This window comes from Lepisma saccharinum, chromosome 6 (genome assembly GCF_977018435.1).
Source record: "Lepisma saccharinum chromosome 6, izLepSacc3.1, whole genome shotgun sequence".
Lineage (NCBI taxonomy): Eukaryota > Metazoa > Arthropoda > Insecta > Zygentoma > Lepismatidae > Lepisma > Lepisma saccharinum.
This window is the reverse complement of record NC_139234.1, coordinates 71,210,647-71,237,362: the sequence shown is the minus strand read 5'-3', so window position 1 is coordinate 71,237,362 and position 26,716 is coordinate 71,210,647. Positions and strand designations below refer to the sequence as shown.

Genomic DNA, 26,716 nt, shown 5'->3' with positions numbered 1-26,716 from the left:
ATTGGAGTCTTCAGAAATATTTGGCATAATATACTTATATATATATATATATATATATATATATATATATATATATATATATATATATATATATATATATATAATAAGAAGCAGTTGGGAGGGACGATCGCCCTTCCCGTCGGTCCGCACCTGCTCCAAGGAAGCTTTTTCAGATTATAGCCTACTAGGTTTAGCACCATTATGCTAGGTTTGGCATGTCTGGCCAAATTTTGGCCGGTATAGGCCAGAAGTTTTAACGTGGTACGGGTCCCGCCAAAAAACTCTGTAGTCTGATCTGAAGGGCGTTCTTTGTCGACCCGGTCTAACGAGAGATGTTTCTTGGAAAATGCGTGGGACTTTGCTAAGGAACGATGTGAAATCGGTATATTAAACAAAAGCAGGGAAGTTTCTTGGAAAATGCGGGGTAGAGGGGTGTGCGGGATCACGACTTTGGGAAATGACTTCCCGAGCAGTCGGGAAATATCGAATGGTCATTTTAAAAAGTCGTTCATTCTCGACGTTTTCTGCATTGGGAGTGTCTGGAACTTATCGGAAATTGCTAGTTTTTATTCTAGAAATGCAAAAACAATCACTTAAGGTTAAAATGACGTATAGAATTCGAGATTTCCAGAGCGTTGGGAAATTTAGACAACCCTACAAGAAACTATGTGAGGGACGTAGGGATACCAAAGTCAAAACTATAAAACTTCAACCCCAACGGTGAGCCTGGGGAACTGCCCTTCTTCATTCGTTCCGGCGCAGGGAAAGGGAGAGGGACAAACAGAATATTGCGTTTGTCTCTGCCATCTGGAAAGCTTGGGGAATATCATGGTCGAACCATAGGATAATTACCCCAGAGAGTTCTAGCTGCAAAGTTAACAAAGGCTTTCTGTTTGCGGCGTTTTGGCACCCATGGTAGGGGTTGTCCAGAATTTTCCGCCGGGAGAGTTCGTCTTTAGGGGATGTGAGGGTAAATTGGGCCTTTGTAAACAATTTTGAAATGTTATAAATCACTGGGTCATGGGGTCAGTGCAGGGCGAGTGCAAGATATATTGAAATCAGAAACCGGCGTGTGTGTGTGTGTGTGTGTGTGCGCGGGGGGGGGGGGTTGTCCGGTTTGCAGCTTCAACCCAATACAAGTCTCCTCTGTCTGCATGACGTCATGGAAGTGAAAAATCAAACTGATAGTGATAGTTTTTTTAATGACACCTTCAAGGGGGGACACCCCGAAAATCAGTCCTTGCGTATAGCTAAAGTCTTCATCCGAACACCAGTTCGGTATCTTTGACACAGCCCCAGTCAGAGGAAGCCGACCGTGCCCGTATCAGATTTCGAGCCAGCACCTGTTTTTCTGAAAACCGCTGTTGCCACTTGTACCTGCAGTGTTGATTCATTCACTGCGACGTTATACTCCGAAGGACCTCCACATTGAATAAAAAGATAGCACAACACAATAACACGACCTAGCCAAGATATCGCAACCGCAACTTCACGTTAAGAAAGCTCTAAAGAAACTGAATTGGCAACATCGCATTTACTCCACGTGGACTTGACAAGCAATGTCAGTTCCTAAAACGGACGCTATTGGTGGGGAAGGTTTGAGGGGAGGATTTAATGGGCTCCACATGAACTTGACCAGTGGCGACGATTGGGGGGGCAAGGTAGCAAAACTGGGGGCAAATACAGTATATTTCCCTTTGTAAATAAGGTGTGGCATAGTGCAAGGGCAAAAGTGGGGGGGGGGGGCAACCGCCGCCACTGGACTTGACAAATTGTTGTCGGAGGGAAACTGATCTTTCGGGACTTCCTTTGAAGTAAAGTGGGGTTCCGATGCGGACTGCAACTATACATGTACAACTATACATGTACGCACCATGTAGTTAGCAACAATGACTGCTGACACTTACCTTCACATTAGAATCACCAGATTGCTGAACGAACTTTCTCAGGAACCCATCAAGCCTTTCGAACCACACAAGTTGAGGCTTGTAGATATTGGGAGTCTTTTGCCGCTTCGCAGAGTCCCGTATTTTCTTCAGTTCTTGGCAGTAATGCGATCTGACGTTCTTTATCTTGTTCTTGCAATCGGCAACCGTAAAATCCGGCATATCCATTGCTTTAACGATTCTCTCGACCGCGGCTTTGCGCTGCCTCGCGTCTTTGTACTCGTGCCTGTTCGCGTCCCACAAGCATGGCTCGTTTCCGTACAGCTCTATGAATTTGCACGTCTCGCTTGTAGCCCACTTTGACATTGCAGCACAATCTAGTATTACTGGAACACACGCGAGTGGAAATCGAACCGTAGGGAAGCTTGCTGTTCGAGAGCTCGACTCGCACTGGGGGAAAAAATGGCCGAGTCCACTTTGCGAGCCTGTTCGTGCACGCATGTCGATAAGCGCACGTGAAGCTTTCGAGACATGCTCACTGTTGCCAACTCCAGCAACAGGTTGCTAAATATGGTGTTTGGTAACTGCGACTGCGCCAGGAAAAAAAAAATGAGTGGGAACAAAAGGACGGACAGTCGCATGCAGTGTGCACCTCAATATCGTACGGAAGATGCATAATATATTTGGGCTAAAAAGCCTCTTATCTTGTTCTTGTTTGCTTGACGAACAGGTTGACCAAGGGACATTTGCACTGTCATAATACCTAGGTATAAGCTACATACACGGTGCATCACCGCACAAGCTTTTACAACGTGTAGACGTCACTGAGCCCAGAAACTTTTATTTATAACGTTCTCATTCAGACTTAAAAATCTTCGAAAGAAGGAATGTATGCAACCACCCGCACAGGCTCACAATCGCCACTGATGGATTTACTTTGTAGAATTACTACAAAGTGTATGCTTTGTATATAAATATCCAAATATATACCCGCTTGGTATGTCTGGAAAAAGTCACAAAGTAAAGTATATTTGGCTTTGTTTTATTATTATTATTATTATTATTATTATTACCAAATATTAACAAAGTGTTTGAGTTAACATCCTGTTTGAGTTTTGTTTTTAAGTCCGCTGAAGAGCTAATCAGGACTGGACCTACAGCTTAAAATGGGAACCACTATGTGTCTCCACCGGGCATCGAACCCGAGATCCCTTGATTACAAGAGTTAATATTCTAATTTCAGTTCTGAATCGAAATCATGTCGAACTTATCAACAACAAACGAATTGAAATTCTTTTAGGGTCCATTTCAAAGCAATTTTCCTCAAGTGAGGCTCTGGCCTTTACCCCCGCCCCTAAATCCGGACCTGCTGCATGTACAAACTTCCTTTCTAGTGTCATTTTCCGCAGTCCTTTGTTTCCCATGTCCCTTTTCGACTTGGAACGCAGTTGTGTGTAATTTGAGTTTGTGTGGAATGTTTTGTCCATAAGTATACATTACTGTCTCCCGCAAGACCTACCTCTGCACCTCTAATAACTGGGTGAGGTTGCTTTTCAAGGTGTGCCATGCCATATATATGCATGAGGATTGTAATTACTTATTCGAATGACCTGTTCTTTCGAAGATCAGTGCACTTCATGGAACCATTGCCACGGCTAACACACAGGCTTGGTTAAATGATTTCAAGCTTGACTCTAGGGCCTTACCACCTGGTTGAAATTATTTAAGTTGTATGTCACAGGGACGTGCCTAGAGTTTCTTAACGGGGGATATCTTTTTTGTAGTAGCCAGTCCTATATTTTGCCACCCCTTCCTGTATTTGAACCAGGCGAGAGTTTTGGTTAATACCCCCACTAACCCCTCTGGACATTTCACAGTATGTTAGGGTGACCAGATTTTCTGAAACGAAAAGCAGGACATCCATGGATGTGTATGGGGGGATCGCAGCTAAATTAAGAGCACATGGTCAAGTGCACCCCACCCTCCTCTTTGGCTACGAAAAGTTCATGCTGCTTCCATGTCTCCTGAAATATTACACAATTCTCTTTAATATGTTTTCTTCTTGATTTTATTTTGTTTGTGTTATTTAACCACGCCTTAGTCACTTTTGACTAATTGCAACAATGAATATGAGTGATGATATCATTAAATTCATGAATGAACAGTTGCAAGGAACATCCGAAATGTCCAGGCCGGGATTCGATCCCAGGACCCCTGGCATCCTAGCGTTCAACAACTCCGCCATGGAGGTCTTTCCTTGTTATAAATTTCCCTTTTCATTTCACTCTTTTTCGTTTCTCCTTTTGCGTATCTTTGTAATTTTACAGACTAACCTTTCTATCTCTCGTTCTTACTGTTTTTGTGCGTTTCCTTACTTTCTTACCATAAAGTATCCATACGTCGTGAAATAATATTATAGTATTAATCAGTACTGAGAATATATTTGTCTTTTTCCACAGCTGTAGGAATCATTTCATCAATGCATCAAACATGCAAATCCCCAGAATTGGGCTATTTTCAATTTTCAAAGTGCCCCTGCATATACTTTGTCATCACTCGGTACGTTGCATGTCACGTCATGAACAGACTGCATGCAGTATCTGCTTCTAAGCAATACATATAAGTTTTACAGTAAAACTAAACTTGCGAGCGACGCAGCTGTATTTCTTTGTAAACTAACAATACTATTAAACTATTAATTTTAAAAGACACTTAACAGTTTCACAGAGGTAAGGTAAACAATTCGTCTGGATGCTTTGCAGGACATTCGCAAACTGCAGGACACGACCTTTAAAAAAAAACACCCTCCTGCGAATATCAGCATCATGTCTGGTCACCCTACAGTATGTTCTTCCAGGTAAAAAGTATGCAAAATATGTTTTGCTGATATCGACTTGGTAAACGTGAAAAGTCAAGACATTATTGTGAGAGTATTTGCCAAGATCAGAGAATGATTGGTTGAAATTAAAATTGTGAATGTGTCAGCACTTAGGCTTTTGGCACCAATCACATTTTATAGGACATCACACATTGTAATATACAATCAAAATTTCTAATCATTTGATTGATTCTTCAAGTACCCACACGACCAACCTGCAGTGTAAAGCTCTTTCACAATCGCACCCTCCCCCCCATCTCCTGTACACTCTTTTCTATAGACTTCCACGTCCGCACTTTTGCAATAACCTGTCTTCAAATGTTACATTTTCTTGACATAACATAGTTTTCAACAATCGTTAACGAAGTATGAGTAATTTATGCCTGTGCCATCCTGTGTTGCTTTGTTTCTGGTTCTGTTTCAATTTGTATATGAGATGATGTTTCAGTTGAGTACACTTTATATTACGTCAAAAGTAAAAAAATGCAGAATTTTGCATTAAGGGAAGGAGGGACAATTTTCCCTAGGTCTTCCTCGCTGCGGCAGCTGCCGATCACTGTTGCCAACTTCGCTCTTTGGAGCCAGATCTGGCTCTTTCGTGCACTCGTTTGACTGAACTGTGGCATCCGCCCCTTGCTCCATTATGCACTGGCTCCGGCTCACACTCTTGCCATGAGTGTACATTTTCCACGTGACATGATATTGTTATATAGGCTGCGTCACCCACCCCCTCTAACCTCCTCAGCTACTTTTATATAGCACCGTGGCTGAGGTGAAGATGACAATATTGTTATCCGGGAATCCTTTATTTTCGATTTCACATGAGAATCAGTGGATTATTGAAATGGGTGATGCCGCCAAATCTAGGCGGTAATAATTAAGAATAAATTGCCATCAATTTAAAGCTAACGGCAATAGCAGCACCCCCACCCCTCTGACACCTAAAATTACCATAGGAGGCACTTTACGCAGCCTTCGTTAATCTAGCTCCTTGAAAGTCATCTTTAGCTCAATTAATGGTGAAATTTAGCTCTTTTATGCACATCAGGTTTGGCAACACTACCAGAATGGCCGTAGGAGGCAAGGAGAAATGCATTAGGCTTATGGGACCATTTTTTAATTCATTCTCTCAGGAATATCAAACATCCAATGACGTAGAAAAGTACATGGACGGAAAAAGGATATGTTGAACCATGTCATAGTAGTAGGAAAAGTGGAAACTCCCATTCGATTAGCCGTAATTTGAAGTTGAAGTTGATTCCCCATAAGGAATACATGGGATTCTGTAAATACTTATTAATCATATTTTTCAAACATCGTTTCTAGCTTACAAATCAACTTGAAAAGTAGTTTCCATTTGCAACATGGAGAGAAATTCATACTCTCTTTCATACTAATCCCTTTTTTAAATAGCAGTACCCAATACGACGATATTGAAATACATGCACAACTGGTGCGTAATTGTCCCTCTTCGCCTTAAGTGACGGTTATTTATAGAAATGCCGGAATGGTAGAATTGTCTGCAATTTTCTGAATATTCTCTACAGTACTGATTAAAATATATGCCCAGTGATTTATCCACATCCCCATCATCACTCCCTAAAATTGCCACAAGGCCCAAATTGATTGTCGTTTTGGTGCCAATTTTACTCTCAAATCCCCCAAAATGACTTTTACACCTTCATATGAAAAATTCTAAATAAACCAGTTTGTGCCATTCATATATATTAGTGATATTGTTGTATCATCCGATATGGGTATTAGAATACAGCAAAAAAGAAAAAAAAATGAAAATTTCGATGATGGGGTAGTTGTCTAAATCTCTAAATCCTGCATTTTCACTCCCTTACAGCATGACATCTCTACTTGATTGTCACTTCTCCAGGCTTTACTTTTACTTTGAAATGTTATGCACAACAGGACTAGCATTTTCTGTAGCCTGGGAGTGTGTGTTCAACAAATTATTCTTCAACCATCTTTTCTTTCCGTAATAATTCCATAAGTACTAATATGAAGCTATTAGTGTTATGAAGCAGGTCCAGATAATTGCTCACTTAACATTATTGTAATTTTTTTGATGATTATAAGAAAATACCAAGCTATATACTAAACAAGTCTTATTTTTGTGTCGTTGCAGGTATTCTGGATGATATAAAATTGCACTTCGATATAGGGGATGGCAGTGCGGGGTTGCTCCAAACAGTCTTTGTACTTAGTTACATGGTGTTTGCCCCTCTCTTTGGATACCTTGGTGATCGATATAGCAGGAGATTAATAATGGGATTTGGAGTATTTTTGTGGAGTTTAACTACGTTATTAGGGTCTTACATGAATGTGAGTATAATGAAGGTCTTTTTTTTTTGTTTTACTGTATTGAGAACTGTAGCTAGCGATAAATCCAGGGTTGTTAAAGGTCCAGGAATTTTAAGTTAAGTTAATTCAATTCCGGTCCAGGAGAGAAAATCAGCAAGCGTAAATAGATTCTGGACTGTAAAGAACCTTTTTATCTGTAAAGTAAATTCCAGGAACCTTTTTTCTGGATCAATTTAAATACAGTCCAGGAACTTTTTTTCTGTATCAGTTTAAATAGGGTCCAAGTTTTGTATTGAATGAAGCAATACGAAAGTTGGACCGAATATAAATTGTGCGAGAAAAAAAGTTTTGGTCCTGTACCCAATACAGGTAGAACCCATTAGAATTTATGGGTTCTTGCACCTTTAACAACCCTGGATACATTTCCTTCTCCCCACCTGCTTGGGAGAAATATCCATCCTTTTTTTAATAGTTGCCTGCAAACAATAAAACCCCAAGCCCATGAGACATCCATAGCAATATTGACATTACTTTTTGTCTTAAGTATGTACACTTCTCTGCAACATACATCTTTTGTTTCTTAACTGTAGTAAAGCTCACTAAGACAAAATTTTCCTTCTTTCAATGGTTTGAAGTTTGATTTGACATTAATCATTTTTCTGTTTTAGGTAATTTACATGCAATACATTACTATGCAAAGTATTGAATACAGTTATTGCAGTATGCATGAATACGAAAAAATATTTTAAATAGAACAACACTATAAAATAATAGAGCACAACCATGAACCATTATTTTAGAGAATATTTTGCTCTTAATGCAGCTGTAGTAAGTTCATACTTACTTTCAAAATTACCAGGCATGTACTTTTTGTTGTCCCTCTGTACCTTCCATATCACATTATGAACAAATCATATGCAATATCTGTTTTTAAGAGTACGTATAAAGTTGATGAGACTCTTACAGAATTGCGAGCAAGATTTTTTTTCTTTGCAAACAGACAATAATATTGTTTTAATAGGGTGCCAATACTCTGGCAGGACACCACAACATTTATTCTTTTCCAACTTTTTTTCTCTGCTTCTTTGACTTCCTGTACAATCTCCCCTCTCCCCCCACTGTATGAGTGACTCTTGTCTTTAGCTTTGCATTTAGCCTAAATTTGTGCTGGGTTCTCCTTGGAATTTCATTATGAGGAACCAGGGCTTTCTTCCCAGTGCAAAACTTTTAGCCTTATGCTGAATACTGTCAATTTGTAATCAAGAATGCCTGGGTTCAGGTCCACATCAAACTGTGTAACTACTCTGTGTGGTCAACGTAATTTCAACTTTGTTTATGTTTGACTTGGGAGAGTGGCAGAAATACAATGTATAACAGCCCTGCGTGCCCTCTACCACTTTTTTCATTTATGGTAAAGGTGTTTTATTTGGCAATAGAACCCTGCGAGGAGAATGCCTTTATTTTGCTGTGCAATGTGTGCAGTTCTTTGATACCATTGTAACCTAGTTGTTTAATAAATTTATATTGTGTAATGTGGTTCTAAGTGGCCCAACTCAACCTTGTAATCAAAGGTTGAAGGTTTCATTCCTGGTGGAAGTTCATTGTACAGTGGTTTCAATCCCACTTTCAACTCTAGGCTCAGGTGTGATTAGCCTATCTGAGCATAAAATGTGCTTGTAACAAACTTAGTATGTGCACTACAACTATGATTGCATCTTAAAATAAGCCAAGAATTAAACGGGACCCATTAAAAAGAAATACAGTATGTCCATAAAGTTATAATGGGGTTTCAGAGTTCTATTATATCTAAATGAAACAAAAACAAAGGATGATTATTACTGTATTGAAGAGTATCTCAAATACTTTCCTTAACATGTTTAGTGCAGTTGGATGTGTTTTCCATTTGTTGCCCTACACACATCTAATGATATTCCAATTCTTGCCACACACGACTCAGAACATCAGGTGTAACAGACTGGACAGCTTCTCTGATTCTCTTTCAAATGATGAATGTCTTTGACATGATCACGATACACACACTGTTTGACGTAGCCCCAGAAATAAAAATCTGAAGTCGTCAGGTCTGCCCATGTCTTCCATCCACCCCTTCCTATCCACTGCTGTGGAAATGTCTTATCCAGAAACTCACGAATAATTTTGCGTTAGTGTGGAGGAGCACCATTTTGTTGAAAGATAACATCTTTACCTTCGTCTTGAATTTGTGGCACTGCATACAATTCCAACATGTCAAGGTAGTTGTTTGATGTCACTGTAGGCTCCGCAAAGAAAAATGGGCCTATAACTTTATCATGTGTGAGGGCACACCAGACGTTCACCTTAGGACTGTTACGTTCATGCTCCATGTAGGCATGAGGTTGTTCATTAGCCCATATTCTGATGTGATGTCGATGAACATGACCACACACATGGAATGTTGCGTCATCACTAAACACAATCTTCTGTAAGAACAGATCATCATTGTCCATTTCACGAAGCATCTACACAGCAAAATCAAATAGTTTGGGTTTTTCGGTTGGGAGGATTGCATGTAACAACTGCAGATTGTAACCCGTAAAACGGAGACATTTCTTCAGAACTTTGTGAACTGTTTTCTTCAGACCCAGATTTCGAGCACAGACATGCACAGATTTCTTAGGGCTCCTTAGGTAGTGCTCCCGTACAGCTTCAACAGACTCATCACTAACTGTTGGCCTCCCGGAACATTTTGCATCCACTAAACTGTCAGTTTCCTTAAGCCGGCGATCCCACCGGTAAATGTTATTTTCATGTGGGGCCTCTTCATTGTACACACAACTATATTTACGACGAACACGCATCACCGATTCAAATTTCGCAAGTCAAAGGATGCATTGAACTTTCCTCTGCACCGTCCACATCTTGACAGACGGAATGGCGTGCTTTGCTTCACAGTCACGTGATTACCTGCGCGTTTGAGTTTGAGTTAGTTACTCCTCAATGCAGTGTAATAACCTTCCTTTTCTTTTGTTTCGTTTAGATATTATCGGACTCGGAAACCCCACCATGACTTTACGGACATACTGTATATGTACCCCTGGTGAAAAGTTAATGATGATTTAGTCCTGATATATGTATATACACGTGTGTGTATGTGTCGCACACAAACGTGTGTAATTCAATAGGATTGAAGCTGTGCATTATATTATTTCACGATCATAATAATCTTTCACTTCTTTACTTTGACATGCAGCTTTTCATTGTGATGATTTGTATTTTCTAACACTTTTATTCTCTCACCCCCTTCAGAATTATTATTGGTTCCTAGCATTCCGTGCTTTGGTTGGAATTGGAGAGGCAAGCTACTCAACTATTGCACCCACCATCATTAGCGATCTCTTTGTAAGTGACATGAGGTCAAAAATGTTGGCACTTTTTTATTTTGCCATACCGATTGGAAGGTAAGTGTCCAAAATATCATAACCAAATAATTTACTCCATGAAGTAACATCCCTTTGATGACCAGGGCCTATCTAGACAGATGTACTGATCTCACATCTCCTAATTCAAACACGCTGGCCAGGTCCTACCCCTCAAACGGATGTTGAGTCATAGAGAGAGATTGATTGATTTGAGGTGTGTGTTTGTGCATGTGTGCCAAAAATGTAATGTTGCAAAATTTCTAAGTTTCCATGAAAATATGGTTTTATTATTTAATTGGGTTGGGACAGATTAATTGGTACTCTATTGGTATTGGCTGATGTGGGCTGATTGGTGTATTGGTAAAATTACCACATTGATATGCAGACAGATATGCAGACAGCCTGTAGTTTAGTGTTAAATTCTGCAGTTGTGTTATTTATATGAATATAAACATATGTCCTGATTTGTAATGTAACTCTAAACACTAAATTCTATTTCAAAGGCAAAGCCCATTGCAATGACCTAGTTACAACAATTAATTGACAATTTTAATGAATCATCTATGTTCCTCATGCAGTTTTATATCAGATGGGTAAAATTGTAGATATCTGTATGGGTATATTTCAAATCAGCATTTCATCAATATTAGCAAAAACTTGCACTGTAAAACCTTACCTAAGTTATATAACTGTCTGATATGGTCATAGGCATTTCTAGCTTCAAATTATTGGGAGGAACAATCAGAGGCACAGTTTTTCTCTGGATTTCTGGTGGAGAGGCAAAGCAAATACTTCATATAAACAGCATAGAAAATAAATCATCCTTGTGTTAACCTGAATTGTTATTTTATCAGTGTAAATGTCATCTTTATTATGATGAAAACAAATAATATTCATATTATTATATTTGTATTTTTTTAAAATTTAACATTGCTCTTCTAATTTTAGTTTAATGACGAGACATGTATGAATATTATCATTGCGTGTGTGAATGAAGTGAATCAACATTTACGAGGGGTGTCCCATAAGTAGCGAGCCTAACCTAGAAGGGAAAGAATAAGACCACAATAGCAACCTATTTCTCTACGTAGTCTCCCTGCAGGTCCACACACTTTTGCCAATGCTTCTGCAGTGCTTTTATCCGGGTCTCATAAAAGCTTTCCTCAAGGCTTGCAAAATAGTCACCCACAGCACTGATGACGTCATCATGCACACTTTTTTCAGGTTAGGGAAGAGATGAAAGTCTGATGGAGCAAGATCAGATGAATAAGGGGGATGTTCCAACAATTTTAACCCACAATCACGAATGGTTGCCATCGCAACAAGCAATGTGTGAACATGTGCATTGTCATGATGCAGAATCACCCCTTTAGAGAGCTTTCCCCGTCGCTTAGTCTTCAAAACACCTCACAATTGACTCACCAGGGAAGCTTAATGCTCTCCGGTCATGATGTTTCCCTTTCGGAGATTATCAACCAACAAATCACCCTCAGAGTCCCAGAAGACTGTCGTCATCACTTTTCCAGCAGAGGGACCGGACTTTGCCTTCTTTGGGGGTGGGGGAGCCGGGGTGTTTCCACTGTTTTGATGCCTGTTTTGGCTCCAGTACAAAGTGATGAACCCAGGTTTCGTCAACAGTCACAAGTCGTTCAACAAATCCGTGTAGATCGGCCTGGAGCAGCCAAAACATTTTTCATCCCAAACTGATCATGCACAATGCGCTCCACTGTTGATTTGGACATCTTCAGTTCCTCTGCAATATATCGCACAGTCATACGTCTGTCTGCAAGAATAATCTTGTGCAATTTCTCTACATTTTCTTGTCACAATCTCCACTGGCCTGCCTGGGCAAGGGCCATCTTCCACTGTCATTGTCCCCTGCTTAAATTCGGCTACCCATCTCTTCACTGTGGCAGAGGATGGAGCATCCTCTCCTAATGTTGTCACCATATCCTCATGGATTTCCTTGGGACTCAACCTCTTTTTCAACAGATACTTGATAACTGCTCGTATGTCGTCTCTCTTCATTTTTTCTGACGTTACGCACTTTACACACTTTTAGCTCCTGCAAAGAAGACTAGGATGGTTAGAACTGGAGACCGCTTTGCCTGTACACTTACAAAGAATTGCTATTTCAAATCCCCAAATTATTTTCAGATTGAACTATGGGAACCCTATCAGGCTGACTACTTATGGGACATCCCTTGTAACATGGGAATGCAATGGAGAAGTTCAAAGCGATTTTTTTTAAAAAAATAATAATACATAAACCAAAGAACTGAGTTTCATATGTGCAGGATAGATATGCTCATTAATACTGTGAAACATGACATGCTGATCCCTAATAAATCAAATGAGAAAAATTAATTATACTCATTTTCAATAAAGATATCTTGCAGCTAAATGATGGTATTTTTGGTAGTGTTTTTCCCCATTTTCATTCAGTAATCATTGGAGAAGTTTAGGCATCAGACATAATTGTCAAACACAGACTGTCATATAATTTGACATGATTGAAGAACAGAGTATAAGAACAGTTCATTCTGAACCCACTTGAACTGAAAAAAATAATCTTGGTAAAATAGTTAACCACTGATCAACTAAATTTCTCCACTTGCAACCCTTCCATTTTGTTCAACTTTCCCCTAATTTTCTCACATGTTTCTAAAATGCTTTAATGTTACATTTACACATGCATGTAATTATAATGTATCTGACATGTGCTGTATGCGATTTTCTTAAAATGCTGGCAATTGCTTTGAGTTTAAATGTTCATTAATACATTGTTTCCTTGTTCTTTTCAGTGGGTTGGGGTATATCATTGGCTCTGAGACAGCAAAAGCTGCTGGGGCATGGCAGTGGGGTTTGAGAGTGACTCCGGTCATGGGGGCGATATCAGTGATATTGATCCTGACCCTATTGGAAGATCCTGTTCGTGGAGAGAGTGAAGGTCACTCGCAACTTATTCCAACGTCATATAGAAGTGATCTTAAGGCTCTTCTTAAAAAGTAAGTGGAAATATATATATCTTGTTTAGGACAATGATATTTGTGAACTTGTAGTTCATGCACAAAAGTAAGTCTTGCAATTTAAATGGGACGAAAAATTGCTTCCCATAGATTTCAATGTTTCTGAATTGTCAAGGGTTTATCTTTCAAGATATCTCTTTAAGAGGAACATGGTTTTCTGACCTTACTTTCACCGAATGCTCTAAGGCAGAGGTTCTCAAACTTTTTCCTCATTGTACCCTTAAGGGTCGTAATTAAAGTCTAATGTACCCCCATCATAGGTTTTCTCAATGTTTTTTTTATAATATATATACGTGATTGGCTATATGTTGGAGGTATGTATCTGAAATAGAGCTAAATGGCATTCGGGCTGTATGTGGAAAGATGTTAAACAAATAAGCATTAGAATCCTATGTTTATTATTTTATTACATTTACAATCTTTATGATTAGTTACAAAAATAAAGAAGGGAATCACATGTATGCTAATAAGTACTTTAATTGGCACATATTTTTTTCCAGAGTTGTTGAAAGAGAAGGAAAGAATAAAAATAAGTTTGTAAACAAAACTGTCAAGCACAATTTTGGAGTTTTTATTGTAAATCCTCAGATTTTCTAGTGAGAAGGGTGTGCCTGCATACAGGCACGTATCTAGAAATATGTTTTAGGGGTGGGGTTAGAACCAAGTGTCTCGGGAATAATAGTAATAATAATAATGTTTAAATTAAAATAATTATATTAAATCAAGGGGTCCCGGGTTCGATATCTGGTGGAGGCACATAGTGGTTTGGATCCCACACCCTTCCTGTTCTTCAAAGCCGTATGATCCCAATAGATTCCTTGTCTTCCAATAAGTTCAGAGGAAATTATACAACAAATGCTAAACAAGTATATTTTCATTATTTAATTTTCGTACTTAATAAGTATTTCGGGTGGGGAGGGTCCTGAGCCTTTAAATAAACCCTTCCTGTTCTTCAAACCTGTATGATCCCAATATAATCCTTGTCTTCCAATAGGTTCAGAAGAAATTATACAACAAAGGCTTAAACGAATACATTTTTCATTATTGAATTTTAGTACTTGATAAGTCTTTTGGGGGAAGGGGTCCGTATCCCCTGGACCTCCCCCCCTAAATACGTCCTTGCCTGCATAGTCTAACATGGTTTCTTGATGTCTGGTTGCGCACTTGAAACTTGCAAGCGGAGATTATTCGGCTCCAAATTTAGCCTATTATAAATTTTGAAGGAGTATTTTATTTGAAGACACATGAGTAACGATAAGAGTATCAGTGACAAAATCAGCCTTATTTTCCTGTTGAGTGTGAAAGCTATGAAGTCTATTCTACACACCTGCTGCAGAAATGTTGTTGTGTAGATATTCTTGACATTTCTCTTCCGATCTGATCGCGTACCCCCTTCAAGTCGTTCATGTATCCCTGGGGTACACGTACCACAGTTTGAGAACCACTAGACTTAAGCTATATCTTAGCATGGGCTTTACTGTTACTGTAAAAGAAAAGTACTATGAAGTAAGTGATAATTGAACTATTAGGTAGTCCATGTCAAATTTGATGCCTCATTTGTAGATTCTCCTATTTGTGTTTATAGATTTTGTCCTCTGCATATGTAACACCTAACCATTTTCCAATGAAACGGATTCCAAATTCAAACACTGCCAAAAGAAATTACAGAAAATGATAAATATACTATGAAGGGAAATGTTGCACATTAAAAGGAAATAAACTACCATATCATTCACAAGTAAGTTGAAGTTCTAGTGGGAGCATTTCTCTCCTCCATCATGCAGATTCTGAAAGTCCTCGTGGATCATGCTAGTATAGTTCTGTTTTATGTGAATACAAACAACGCACCTAAACCTGAAGCTTCAGTTGCCATTGCAATGTAAGTTTTCGATCTCTCCCCATTCTTGGCAAAATCAACTCTCATCTTGACCATCCTTACCAATTTCCTTCAGGTCCATCTTCATCTTTGCCTTCCCACAGGTCCCTTACCCTCAAGCTCCCCAACAAGGATCCTTCAGTTGTTTCTATCCTCTTCCATGTGTGCCACATAAACTGTCCATTATTTAATTATTCTATTAATACCAGGGGATGAAGGTAGGTTGTGCAGTTCAGTATTAAGTAACATACATAATCAGGAATATTTGAAGCCCCTTTTTTCTACTCCATCCATACTATCAATTCATTAAATATACAATAAGTACAGTGGCGTGCCCAAGATTTTCAGAAGAGATGTTACGCATACATTTTTTTTAGTAGTCAGTCGTTGTTTTGCTATCTTTTCCTACCTACTAACCCCTCTTGGGCATGCCACTGAATAAGTAGTAATAGTTTTGTGGAAAACTTATGCATAGGAAAATGTGAATTAACTCTGTCTGTTATCTCTAGAGCAAGTCCACGCATAGAAGCAGAAAAAGGAAGGTAATTGAGTGGGCAGAGCAAAGCGGTACATGTTGCTGCATGCTGCAAAGGCTGGTAACTGCAGTCGCTTCCCATGCCTACACATAATTACATTCAGTCTCACGTGTTCATTGTTGGAGATGTCTTGCACAGAGACTTCAATTTTCGTTCACTTACTCCAGAGATACACTGGACAGAGTATAGTTCAAAATTCAAGGAGCTCTGTGTAATACACCAATGTCTTAGATATAAATAATAAATTTTCTAGATTATTGGTTGGTAAGGAGGAGATTGTTTCCTGTGTTCTAATGTTCAGTCTTTTTTTTTCCCACAGCCCAAGCTTCATGCTTTCGACAGCAGGGTTCACGTGTGTGGCATTTGTAACTGGAGCCTTAGCATGGTGGGGACCAGTGTTCATTCTTTCGGGTGTCAAGCTCCAGCCAGGTGGAGAGCACGTTACGTTAAATGAGTAAGTGCACAACTAGCTCTGTCATTTGCATGCCGAATGCGCTCAACTTTGGTTTGTTTCAAATGTGAATCAATTTTATGCCAGAGCACATTTGGTTAATAGCGAAATGATTAATGCATTTTTAAATGCACTTTTTTTGTTATTGTTAAATTGGCAGTGTTTTATTTACCTTTTGTTCATTATTTCTACACATGATAAATGGTAACAAAACAATAAGTCAGATTATTTTTATAAACTATGATATTTGATGCAAGTTTATAAAATATGTATATTTGGTTAACTGCTGGTAAGGTAAGAGTCAAAGAGTGCTGTAGTAAGTCCCATTTTTAACTGTAAAATTCTACAAAATTTTTGTATATGTATTTTTGTGTGTTTCGGTAGTCAAAGGGTAAGAAAGGATACAGCATTTGTGTATTTAATTCCTTAAATTCAGAAAATAATAATAAAAAAATGATGTAAGTTAATGTGATAAAAAGGTGATAAAAAATGTTTAAAAATTGGTAATTGATCGTATTGACTAAATATCTTTTGATACACTTTATGTTCAATAAAGAAAACCCAGTATGTTACACCAGGGTTTGTTTCCCTTATAATTTTTTATTATTACTCTTATCAAAAATATGAGCCATGCTAGCTCAGTCGTTACGGCGTCTGACTACCATGCGAGACACCCAGGTCTGGGGGAGAACCGGGATTTTTTCCACCTGTTCAAGCGGCTCCGGTGCCAACCCAGTATCATATAAAGTGGGTACCTGGAGGAAAGTCTGGAGGGTAAAGGCAGCCAGGGACGTGGTGCTGATCATATCATCCCCACCTTCGTCCGTGATCAAGAAAGTGAGGGGGGGCTCCTTGATGGTGCAGTGGTAGCGTCGTCGCCTTGATAGCGTCGTCGCCTTGTAATCAAGGGGTCCCTGGTTCAATAACTGGTGGAGGCACATAGTGGTTCGGATCCCACTTTAAACTGTAGGTCTAGTCCTGATTAGCCTTACTGTGCATAAAGTGGACTTAAAACTCCCAACTCATTCATTCAAGAAAGTTTTGAACCCTAACTCCTCACCCCCTATACGTCTTCATGGCATGGTGCAAAGCACTATTTACTTTACTTTTTTTACTCCATCAAAAATTATTAAATAGTGTAGTTTTCATTGGTGCTACTATGATGTGTCTTCACAGGCAATCTGCAAGCTTTTAAGACACACTTATTTCTGGCAACAATTTACGTTGTGTGGAGCAGGTGTTGAAAAGGATGTGTGTTCATCATTTATGAGAGTCTTGGCAAAGGATTTCACCAACTGCAACCTCATGAATATTGTATCGAATCTATTATCATATCTTTGGGAAGATAGTGCATGGTATTTTAGGCACGTTCTTTTAAAACATGCATGAAGAAAGGGTTAGTTTTATTTCACTGTGCCTTGTAATTTTTGTACATGAGTAACTAACTGTTTCTTTTCATGCCTTTAGTTTTCAAAGCAAAACTAAGTGAATACAGATGCAGCACAATATTTTCACACTTAATGCTTGAAATTTGTGATGAATGTGTGTTCAAATATATAATCACATTTTCTCGTGCATTTTGTACATCTATTTACATTTTAATTATTTTTTTTACAAATCCTTTAATTTATTAATTCACACCAATTTAAGAATATTATGTGACTAACCAAATAGCATTTTTTAATAGAACATGTTTTGCTTATACTTTCAGTAAGTTCATGCATTATGAATTTAATATATTTACATAATATTGTGAACTACTTTCAACAATTACAAATAAAATTCATATAAAACTGTTGATATATCACTAAACCTATATTTTCATTCATTGCAATTGGTGAAGAAAAAAAAAAGATTGAAATATGTGTAAGGTTGACGTGAATGTATTTTAAAGATATTCAATCAACACTGCTCTATTGTCTTTGCTTCTAATTATATGTGTCTCTTTCATTTAACCATGTATTTAACCTTTAATTTGAATGCTTTTTTTCTTAGTTTAGCAAGAATATTTGCATGAATCCAATTTTCGGATCAGATGTAACAAGTTGTCATTCATGGTTATGATACTAATTTGCACAATGCTTATTTTCAGTGCTTGTAATTCCTATGCATAGGTTTCTTCCTTTGATTTTTCTGCTGTAGACAGACATGCAAGCCAGTACTAATCATTGAATTAAGCTTGTGCTTAAGTGTTTAAAATGTCAGAAGAATGTATTACAATGCTTACCAAGTGCTTTTTATAACTGAAAAATGTTTAAACAAATTGCCTTGCAAATTATGATTTAGTTCTGCTTTATTCACAAGGTAATGTAAGTTGCATTTTCTAGTGAGAAAAATATTGCTGCTGGTTAGTATTTTATTACTTTTCTTACATTATTAGTCTATAAAATTGTGTAACTTGAATAACTGCTGATCACCATTATGCAAATTTAATTGAAATATGACAATAGTATTTTGAGAGGGATCATCTTATTGATGCTGATAAAGTACAGATATTGATAGCCATTATTCTGCCACTCCAATTTAAAATTTCCAATATTCCATGAAGGACACAAACTGTTTATTCACCTCCTTAATTAATAAAATTGCATTTGGCAATTGCAACAATACCAGTAAATTATAATTTTGCAAAAAAATTACAGGCTATTTATAGATCTATCTGATCTATCTAATTTGGCAATTTAATGATGAACTGATATGTGATAAGTCAATACTGATGAGACTAATGATTAATCTAATAAAATATATAATATGTGACATCATATGTAATTTGTCAGTATGGAACATTGAACTACAGTATTTTTTATAGACACATTCCAAAATTAATCTTGGCATGCGTACTGAAATGACACACTTTACTCTGGAATGCATTTTATAGTTTACTAGGCAGTAGGAGAGATTAGACAGCATGTCATTTTACTGATAAAAATGCTGGCGTTAATTTTATTGATCACGTATTTGTAAACAGTGTGTACAGTTTTGTCATTTTTTAAGAGATCTGTAATTACTACAGTGTGGAGTAATTTTGTGATAAGTTAGCTTTCATTGTGTAATTTTTGTGATTTTCAATTAAATTCATAAAAGAAAAGAGGTCAAAATTGGTTTTAAATCCACTTTATGCTCAGATAGGCTAAAAAAAACTGTTCGTTATTCCTCCCTTCACCAAGCATCGAACCTGAAACCCCTTGATGACATGGCCATAATTTTCTTAACTTCACAATACCTAGGGCGTAAACTTTATAAAAAGTACATATTTCCATCTCAATTTGTAACACAGTTATCTGCCAGTTTTCTTTAATCCTCAAATATTTTCTGATAGGCGAGGAATGCAAAAATGAACTAGGGATGTTGAAAATCTTCCAAAAAAAGTAGTTTTATGAAGCATATTTTCTTCAAGAGATACAAAAATGTACCAAAAAAAATCCCTTTTAGCATCTCTTCATCCTATTAATCTGTTTGTCATGTTCCCACTGTAACAATTTTTGTGTATGTTATCTTAGCCACTTCTCAAAAAGTGGCTAAATCTTGTTTTTTTCCTTTTAAAATGGTCTGTAGTATTTAAGCTATCTTAGTGTATATGTTTAGTGTAATTTACATTGTATCTTTGTTATGAATATTTGTAGCACTGCATTTTTCTCATGGAAAAGCCTTGTTAAAATCCACTGAACTTTGATAGTCTCCGCAATGAAGTTTTCAAAAATCGGTTCTGATTTATAATCACATTCAAATTGAAAATTATGAAAAAATTGATTTGTTTTGAATCTTCAAGTCTACCAGGTAACTCGCTTGCTGTGGGTCTACAAAATTCGTGAACCATTATATGATGATTTTTCCATCACAAACATCGGTGGCAGAGCACAATAATTGGTCGACTTTCGATCTTGCTACCAAAGTGTCTAGCATAGGGTTCCAGCCTGGGAAGGAGTGTTCTTTGTGAGTGTTTGTTCATCAATTTCATCTAATCATTATTCATCTTCATTACCGTGGTTAGACATAAGTGGCAGAAAGTTGACATAAAATATCAAGTATAAATACAAAGCAAATATAAAAAATACAAATATTCTTTGATCAAACTAGTGAGGTCTACTTGGTCATATCTAGTGAATTCTAAATCATGTTACCGGTATCAAATTAATGAAAGGTTGTTTCCAGTAAGATGGGACAACATGACACACATCTAATGCAGTGATGAGGAAATTAAAAGTTTCCAAGTAATCTCCAGAAATGTTTGGCCACCAAAATCAGCACTTCAGTGAAATTCTTATCAATTGTCCATGTAACTACACTCATCATGGGAAAAAACATAGATACATTATTTCTGTTTATTCTTACAGCAATAAATTCCCCAAATTGACATCCACAAAGGTACTAACATGCTGGCAGTGTTAATTTTCAACATTACATGCAAGGAATTCGTTTTCCAAAATACAAGCTACATCCATATAATTTTTGTAGGAAACTTTAACAGTCTTGATGAATGTTTGGGGTGCCTAATCAGAGACAAAGATTACTGCATTACAGAATTATTAGAAATATTAACAACACAAAATTTATCCTGATTGCTTTAGGAAGAATTTTAAACAAGTCAGAATTTTAAGGCCTTTCTTTTTTTAATATTAATCTGATTCTTTGTAGTCAGGTATAAAGAAAACATTGTTGGGACATGATGAAAGGGTAAAGCACAAATGACACGTGAATTACAAGTAATATCACATTCATCCTGTTAATTGCATATGTCAAAGTGTGCTATAAACTCTGGAAGTTGAAGATACTGGTGGTTTCAGCATTTCAAATAATCTCAAAAATGCTATATTGTATGACAACAGCATATGTCCACTCATAGCTGAACCACACCTCAAAATGGCAGTCAGTCATAGTGAGAACTCTTGGCAATTTCCTGATCGTGGTTCTCTCAGAATTAAACATGCGTACTTCTTATTTACTAAAGTCTTCAAATGCTCTTCATTTACTATTGCCATTGTGCATTTCACTAACACTGACAATATAAAATAAACTTATTTCATATTTTTTTAACAGCTGTCAAAGTATACTATGAACTCTGGGATTCTAGGATTGAATCCTGGGTAAGGCATGTATTTTCAAGGGTGGTGGTAGTTCATCTCAATCATCATTCATTCTTCTTATTGTGATTAACCTAGAGGGACATTGTTACAGCTATATGTTAAAAAAATAATTGTGTTGACACATAATCAGTGAGAAAACTATCAGACGGAGAAACTTAGCCTGTGACACCACAGCCAGAAATTGGCAACATTGGTGTCTCAGGTGGTAGACTCATGCCAGACCTCAACAAAACTGTAAGGTGGATAACAAAACGTATTTGCTCATTTTGTTTGTAATGTTGTGAAACAAAATATAGCAAACATCCACCTTCCTATTTTTGAGACAAATGGTATTTTGAAATAGTATGAAGTTTCCACAGTGACAAGACTTTTCCAATATATGTGCATCACAATCTAGAATTCTTGCTCTGAATCTGTTAGCTTTGGTTCCCAACCACTACATCTACTTCTCTTTCCAGTGTATCGTACAAATTTGGTATCATCACCATGGTTGCAGGTTTTGTGGGTGTCCCCCTGGGATCCTTTCTCGCTCAAAGATTAAGGATCAATTATCCGAGGGCCGATCCCATCATATGTGCAGTGGGCTTGATAATTAGTTCACCGCTAATATTTGCCTGCCTTATACTTGTTGCACAAAACATTATCATGTGTTATATACTTGTGTTTGTGGGTGAAGTGTTCCTCAACTTGTGCTGGTCTATTGTGGCAGATATTCTATTGGTGAGTACTCGTTAGTTTTTCGTGAATTTAATAATCATTACCTGTGTTCTTCTCTTTCAGCATATCGTTCATGTTTGGACTGGTCTTGATGTTCGCGGGTCTGATAGGTGTGCCGCTGGGACCGGTTTTCAGCCAGATTCTGCGGGTTCGGGTCAAACAGTCGGACCCTCTTGTCTGCGGCATTGGCTTGTTCCTTAGCAGCCCAATGCTGTTGGGGTCAATGCTTGTTGTGACTCGAAGTACGGCAGGCGCTTTTATTCTGATTTTTTTTGCAGAGTTTTTTATCAATTTGAATTGGGCTATTGTTGCTGATATTGCTTTGGTAAGCTCTTAAGAGTGGAGGCATGCACTGCCTCACAAATTCTGTTGTAGTAGTATTTTATGTAATTTGGCATGAGTTTAGTTACTGCTGTAACAGTAGTGAGCGAATGAGTTACATCCATGTATGAGAGAATGTCAATAAATAGGTCTCAAACAGTTACTGGATAGATAAAAACTTATCATGGCTACAGAGGGGCAACTCTGGAAAATGGACTTGCTGCCTGATACTGATTTTAGGAGGAAGAAACAATGGAAAGTTTAATGACTGGAACTGTTGTGTAAATCATAGGATAATTGTATTGCTTGAGCTCCTGCATAGCTATATCATTAGTGCTCTTGTCTTAATTGCAAGCAATCCCTGGTGGAAGATCCGAAATTTCTCTGTTGACCTAGCATCATAACGACAAGTGGGTAGTTGTCTAGAGGGCAACACTAACTGACACTCTCCTCTAAGGTCAGAAAACAGCAGCAATGGGACTTGATGTGCTGATCATGCATCACCAAATGTAATGTTGGATAGTTGGTCCTCAAAGAAGTTTAGATTAATTGCAATGCTGTTTATAGCCCCAGAAATGTTGCAAGACACATACTGAAATAACATCACAGAAGTGGAATAATCTGCAGTCTGTTCTTACCACATTCCATTGTTCACTCTCTCAAAAAGCTTTCATTAGTAATTTACCTGGTTCTTCCAGCATTCAAATGATCAGGAAAGTCAGCACATTCTGTTGATCTACTTCTTATTTACCAAATCAGTGGTGATAGTTGAAAATGGTAGTCATTTTGAAAGTTTTCTATGAATAGCAGTACAATATGGCTTGATTGTAGAAGGTATGTAGAAGACTAGACATTTTCTGTACTTGTGCAATACAGTAATAAAAATGGCTACTATGCTCAAGTAGTGTACACAACCAAAGAGCATCACTGTAGTATTTTGGGTTGGCAAAATACTTCTGTAAAGGAAAATGATAAGGAAATACTCTCCATGTGGTGCCCAATTGAGTTGATAAATTCTCTCAAGGATGCTCAGAAGATCAATGAAGTCACCCTAGCTGACTAGAGATGATTTCACCTAACAGGCAGGTAACAAGTGCTAATAGCAACTACAATGTGGTGTTCTTATGGGTTAGCCTACAGCATACTGCACAATTGTTTGAGTTTGCTATAAATGTGTGGATACCTGTACTGAAAAGCAACTGAGTCTTTTGCCATATGATTGAAGGCCTCCGCAATGGTGGTAATGTTGTCACCATGTAATCAAGGGGTCTCAGGTTCGATACTCAATGGAGGTACATAGTTGTTTGGATCCCACTTTAAACTGCAGATCCAGTCCTGATTAGCCTATCTGTGCATAAAGTGGACTTAAAAAAAAACAAAAAACAACCAACTATATGAATCAAGAAGTGTGCTGCCGTCTAATTAAGTCTCAGGGAGTATAAATTTCTGCCTTCTGCTCCATTCTGTGCATTTCACTGGATAAGTTGAAATTGGGGAATGGACAAACTGACCCAAGAATTGTAGGGTCTCTCTTTTCCTTATCCTCTTCTTTGCAATAATCAAGGGTGAAGAATTGACAACAATACGTTTTTGTGCATTTCATAGGAATATCTGCTAAACTGCTTTCTAATTGCCGGTTCCCCGATGACAAAGGTGGAGGATGAAGTGCAAATTTGTCTTAGAGAAATATTAGAAACTTTATGCAATGGTAATTGTGGCACTGGTAAAGATATAGGATAAATACATGGGTATCGTCAAGATCATGTTGAGAAATAAAGGGATATGTATCTGTAATAATAGATGACATCCAAGCTTGTATCTCTGTTGGTAGTATTTTTATAATCATTTATGACCTATTTACTGATCTCTTGTATAAATGCATGTTCATGAGGATGTGAGTGAGCAGATGTGAAATGCTGCTACAATTTAAGATTACCACTCTTAGCAATTTGATCCGTACAAATGTCATGAAATCTTTGTTTCATACCCCTTGCACTATCTCATTCCTCTAACATCAAAACTAACTCCTTCAATTCGTCTTTGCTCTTTGTTTTTGTGGTTCTTTGCAAGTTTGTGTACTATTTATGTGAAATCTTTTGCATATTAATTTTGTGATGATCTTTTTGTCTTCAGAAAATATATTCATTGTTTGCCTGGATCGCATTATGTTCCAACCATAAAAGTGCAAGCAGAGATATGCTTAGGGGGAAAAGCACATCAGATACATAAAGAAAGGATAGAAAATGGTGTGGAGAATACATTTAAAAAACTACTTATATAAAATTCCCAGTCACACCACTGAATTTCACACATAATAATTTGCTAAGCTAGTGCAATTCATTGATGAAATTGTTTTTTTAACTTGTAAGCTCAATTTGGTGACTATTGTATAACATGTAGGTGCTAAACTAGTGTATACAAAAAATATCAACTATTCCCCCTTTTTCGCATCACATCAAAGGGGGCTTACTTAATAGCATATGTTGAACATTTTTTGTTTTTGGAATTTTTCAATACCTCCAAAAAGTTGCCTTTGCCAGTCCTAAAAAAGAATAAAAATGGTCTCGCTCGTCTTCCCATCATGCTGCCCTGCCTCTGTCCACCTCAGCTGATTCTTGTTTTCTTTAGTTGCTCCTCTTTGTGCAGATATCTGCTTAGGTTTCTGCTAACCCGAGGCCCCCATCCATGCTCACCTACTCCGAACACTGTTAATTTTCATAAGGTGTTGTGATGCAGATTTTGTTTTGAATGGAATGTGTCCGTAGTTATGTGACTTGCATACACTTTTCGGAAGTTACAAAATGTTGCACCTCCACATTACACACACTGGCAAGATGCGGTGTCAGTGTTAATTTGCACTGCTGCCAGTCAATCAAATCGGTGAAATTCAAAGGTGGGATTTGAACTGTCAATTCTTGAGTTTTTTTGTCCTCATTTTGGGCCTTCAGTATGCACCTCCACCCAAGCTCACAAACCCTCTCGTACACAATTGCCAACAGAATGTTTTCGGAATTGGCATAGTATATGTTCATGGTACAAGACTAGTAAATTATATTGGTGTGTAAGGGGCGGATGCCCAAATGTCTACATAGTACACCCTGAAGTGCATTTTACAGACTTGCAAGGCTCTTGACCCATGGCCAGTGTAATAATCCTTTATGGGACTTTTGTTGTTTCCTGTCCATATGCGTTGTGATTGTCCCTTCATCTGTTTCATATTATCACCATTCATCCTCATCTTTGCAATTAGCCGAAAATAGAAAAGGAAAGTTAAAAATTGTACTTACGTATGTGAGTATAGTGCTCTTATTGTAGAACGACGTTTCAGAGATTGACTATCTCTTTCCTCAGGTTCGTATAAAAACTAAGTACTTGGCATAGTACTGCGTCAAAAATGTAATATGAGGATTGTGGTTAAGGGTTGGTTAGGGTACATTTAAAATATTAAGTTTTTGCTATTAGAAGTACGTAAAAACCAAGCCGTTCCCTAATAAAACTTGTACAGTAGACCTATTCACAGGTGAAAAAGTTAAAAAAGTTAAAATTCTAAAAAACCTGCATAAATCACAATGCAACCTGCAGGTTTGGCCTTTCCTACCCAACTGTGCTTATCTATCCACATAAGGTCAATTCTCAACGAATATTTCCCCTCCCCTTAATTTTCTCGTTTCCCCTTATTACGTCACAAATCCAACGTGAATTCACGTTCCTCTCTTGCAGCTTGCATAACTTCCGGAGTGACGTGGAAACCGATATTGGGTTCAATCTTCCAGGCTTTATCCCATTTTTTGAGGAAATTGATCCACCCTTCTTCCAAATTTCCTTCGTCCCTATTAAGATTACTCTTCCCCCCTCTACAAATACTCGCTGTTTCATACACGTTTCTTCCTAATTTCCTCCCCTCTTTTCTGATTACCTCTTTTTTTGCGATTCTATGCCCACTTTCCAAAATATGTTCTGAGAGACCCGTTTTGGGAACTTTTTCCCTTATGTCCTTTTCATGCTCGCTCCATCTTTTACCCATATTTCGACCCGTCTGTCCTATGTACTCCTTCCCGCATTGGCATTCTATTCGATAAACCCCCTTCTGTTTTTCCGGTATTTCCCTAGTTGTCTTTCCTTTCTTATAATCGGTGAAGTATTTTTCTACATTCTTTGGTGCTTTCATCCCGCAAACGATTCCAAAATCTCTCGTTATTTTTCCGATTTTTTCCGATACGGATTGAT

General features: G+C 37.8%; 2 protein-coding genes across 6 annotated transcripts in view; one reads left to right on the top strand and one right to left on the bottom strand.

The window, feature by feature from the left end:
• Positions 1 to 2,332, bottom strand: part of LOC145988870 (uncharacterized) — a 5,563-nt gene extending 3,231 nt beyond the window's left edge. For both annotated transcript variants that reach the window (XM_083124128.1, XM_083124129.1), the window contains exon 1: positions 1,908 to 2,332. In XM_083124128.1, the coding sequence (XP_082980254.1) occupies positions 1,908 to 2,252 (345 nt within the window). In that variant the 5' untranslated portion in view covers positions 2,253 to 2,332. The remainder of the gene's footprint in view (positions 1 to 1,907) is intronic.
• Positions 1 to 26,716, top strand: part of spin (lysolipid transporter protein spinster) — a 160,258-nt gene that overhangs the window by 96,512 nt on the left and 37,030 nt on the right. For 3 of the 4 annotated variants that reach the window (XR_014441796.1, XM_083124125.1, XM_083124127.1), the window contains exons 2-6: positions 6,902 to 7,098; positions 10,363 to 10,514; positions 13,280 to 13,483; positions 16,236 to 16,370; positions 21,910 to 22,171. Coding sequence is in view for 3 of the 4 variants with exons in the window: in XM_083124125.1 (XP_082980251.1) it covers positions 6,902 to 7,098; positions 10,363 to 10,514; positions 13,280 to 13,483; positions 16,236 to 16,370; positions 21,910 to 22,171 (950 nt within the window). In the remaining variant the exon portion in view is untranslated. Of the gene's footprint in view, positions 1 to 6,901; positions 7,099 to 10,362; positions 10,515 to 13,279; positions 13,484 to 16,235; positions 16,371 to 21,909; positions 22,172 to 22,231; positions 22,494 to 26,716 lie in introns of all 4 variants that reach the window. The other variant, XM_083124126.1, reaches the window with a different exon arrangement.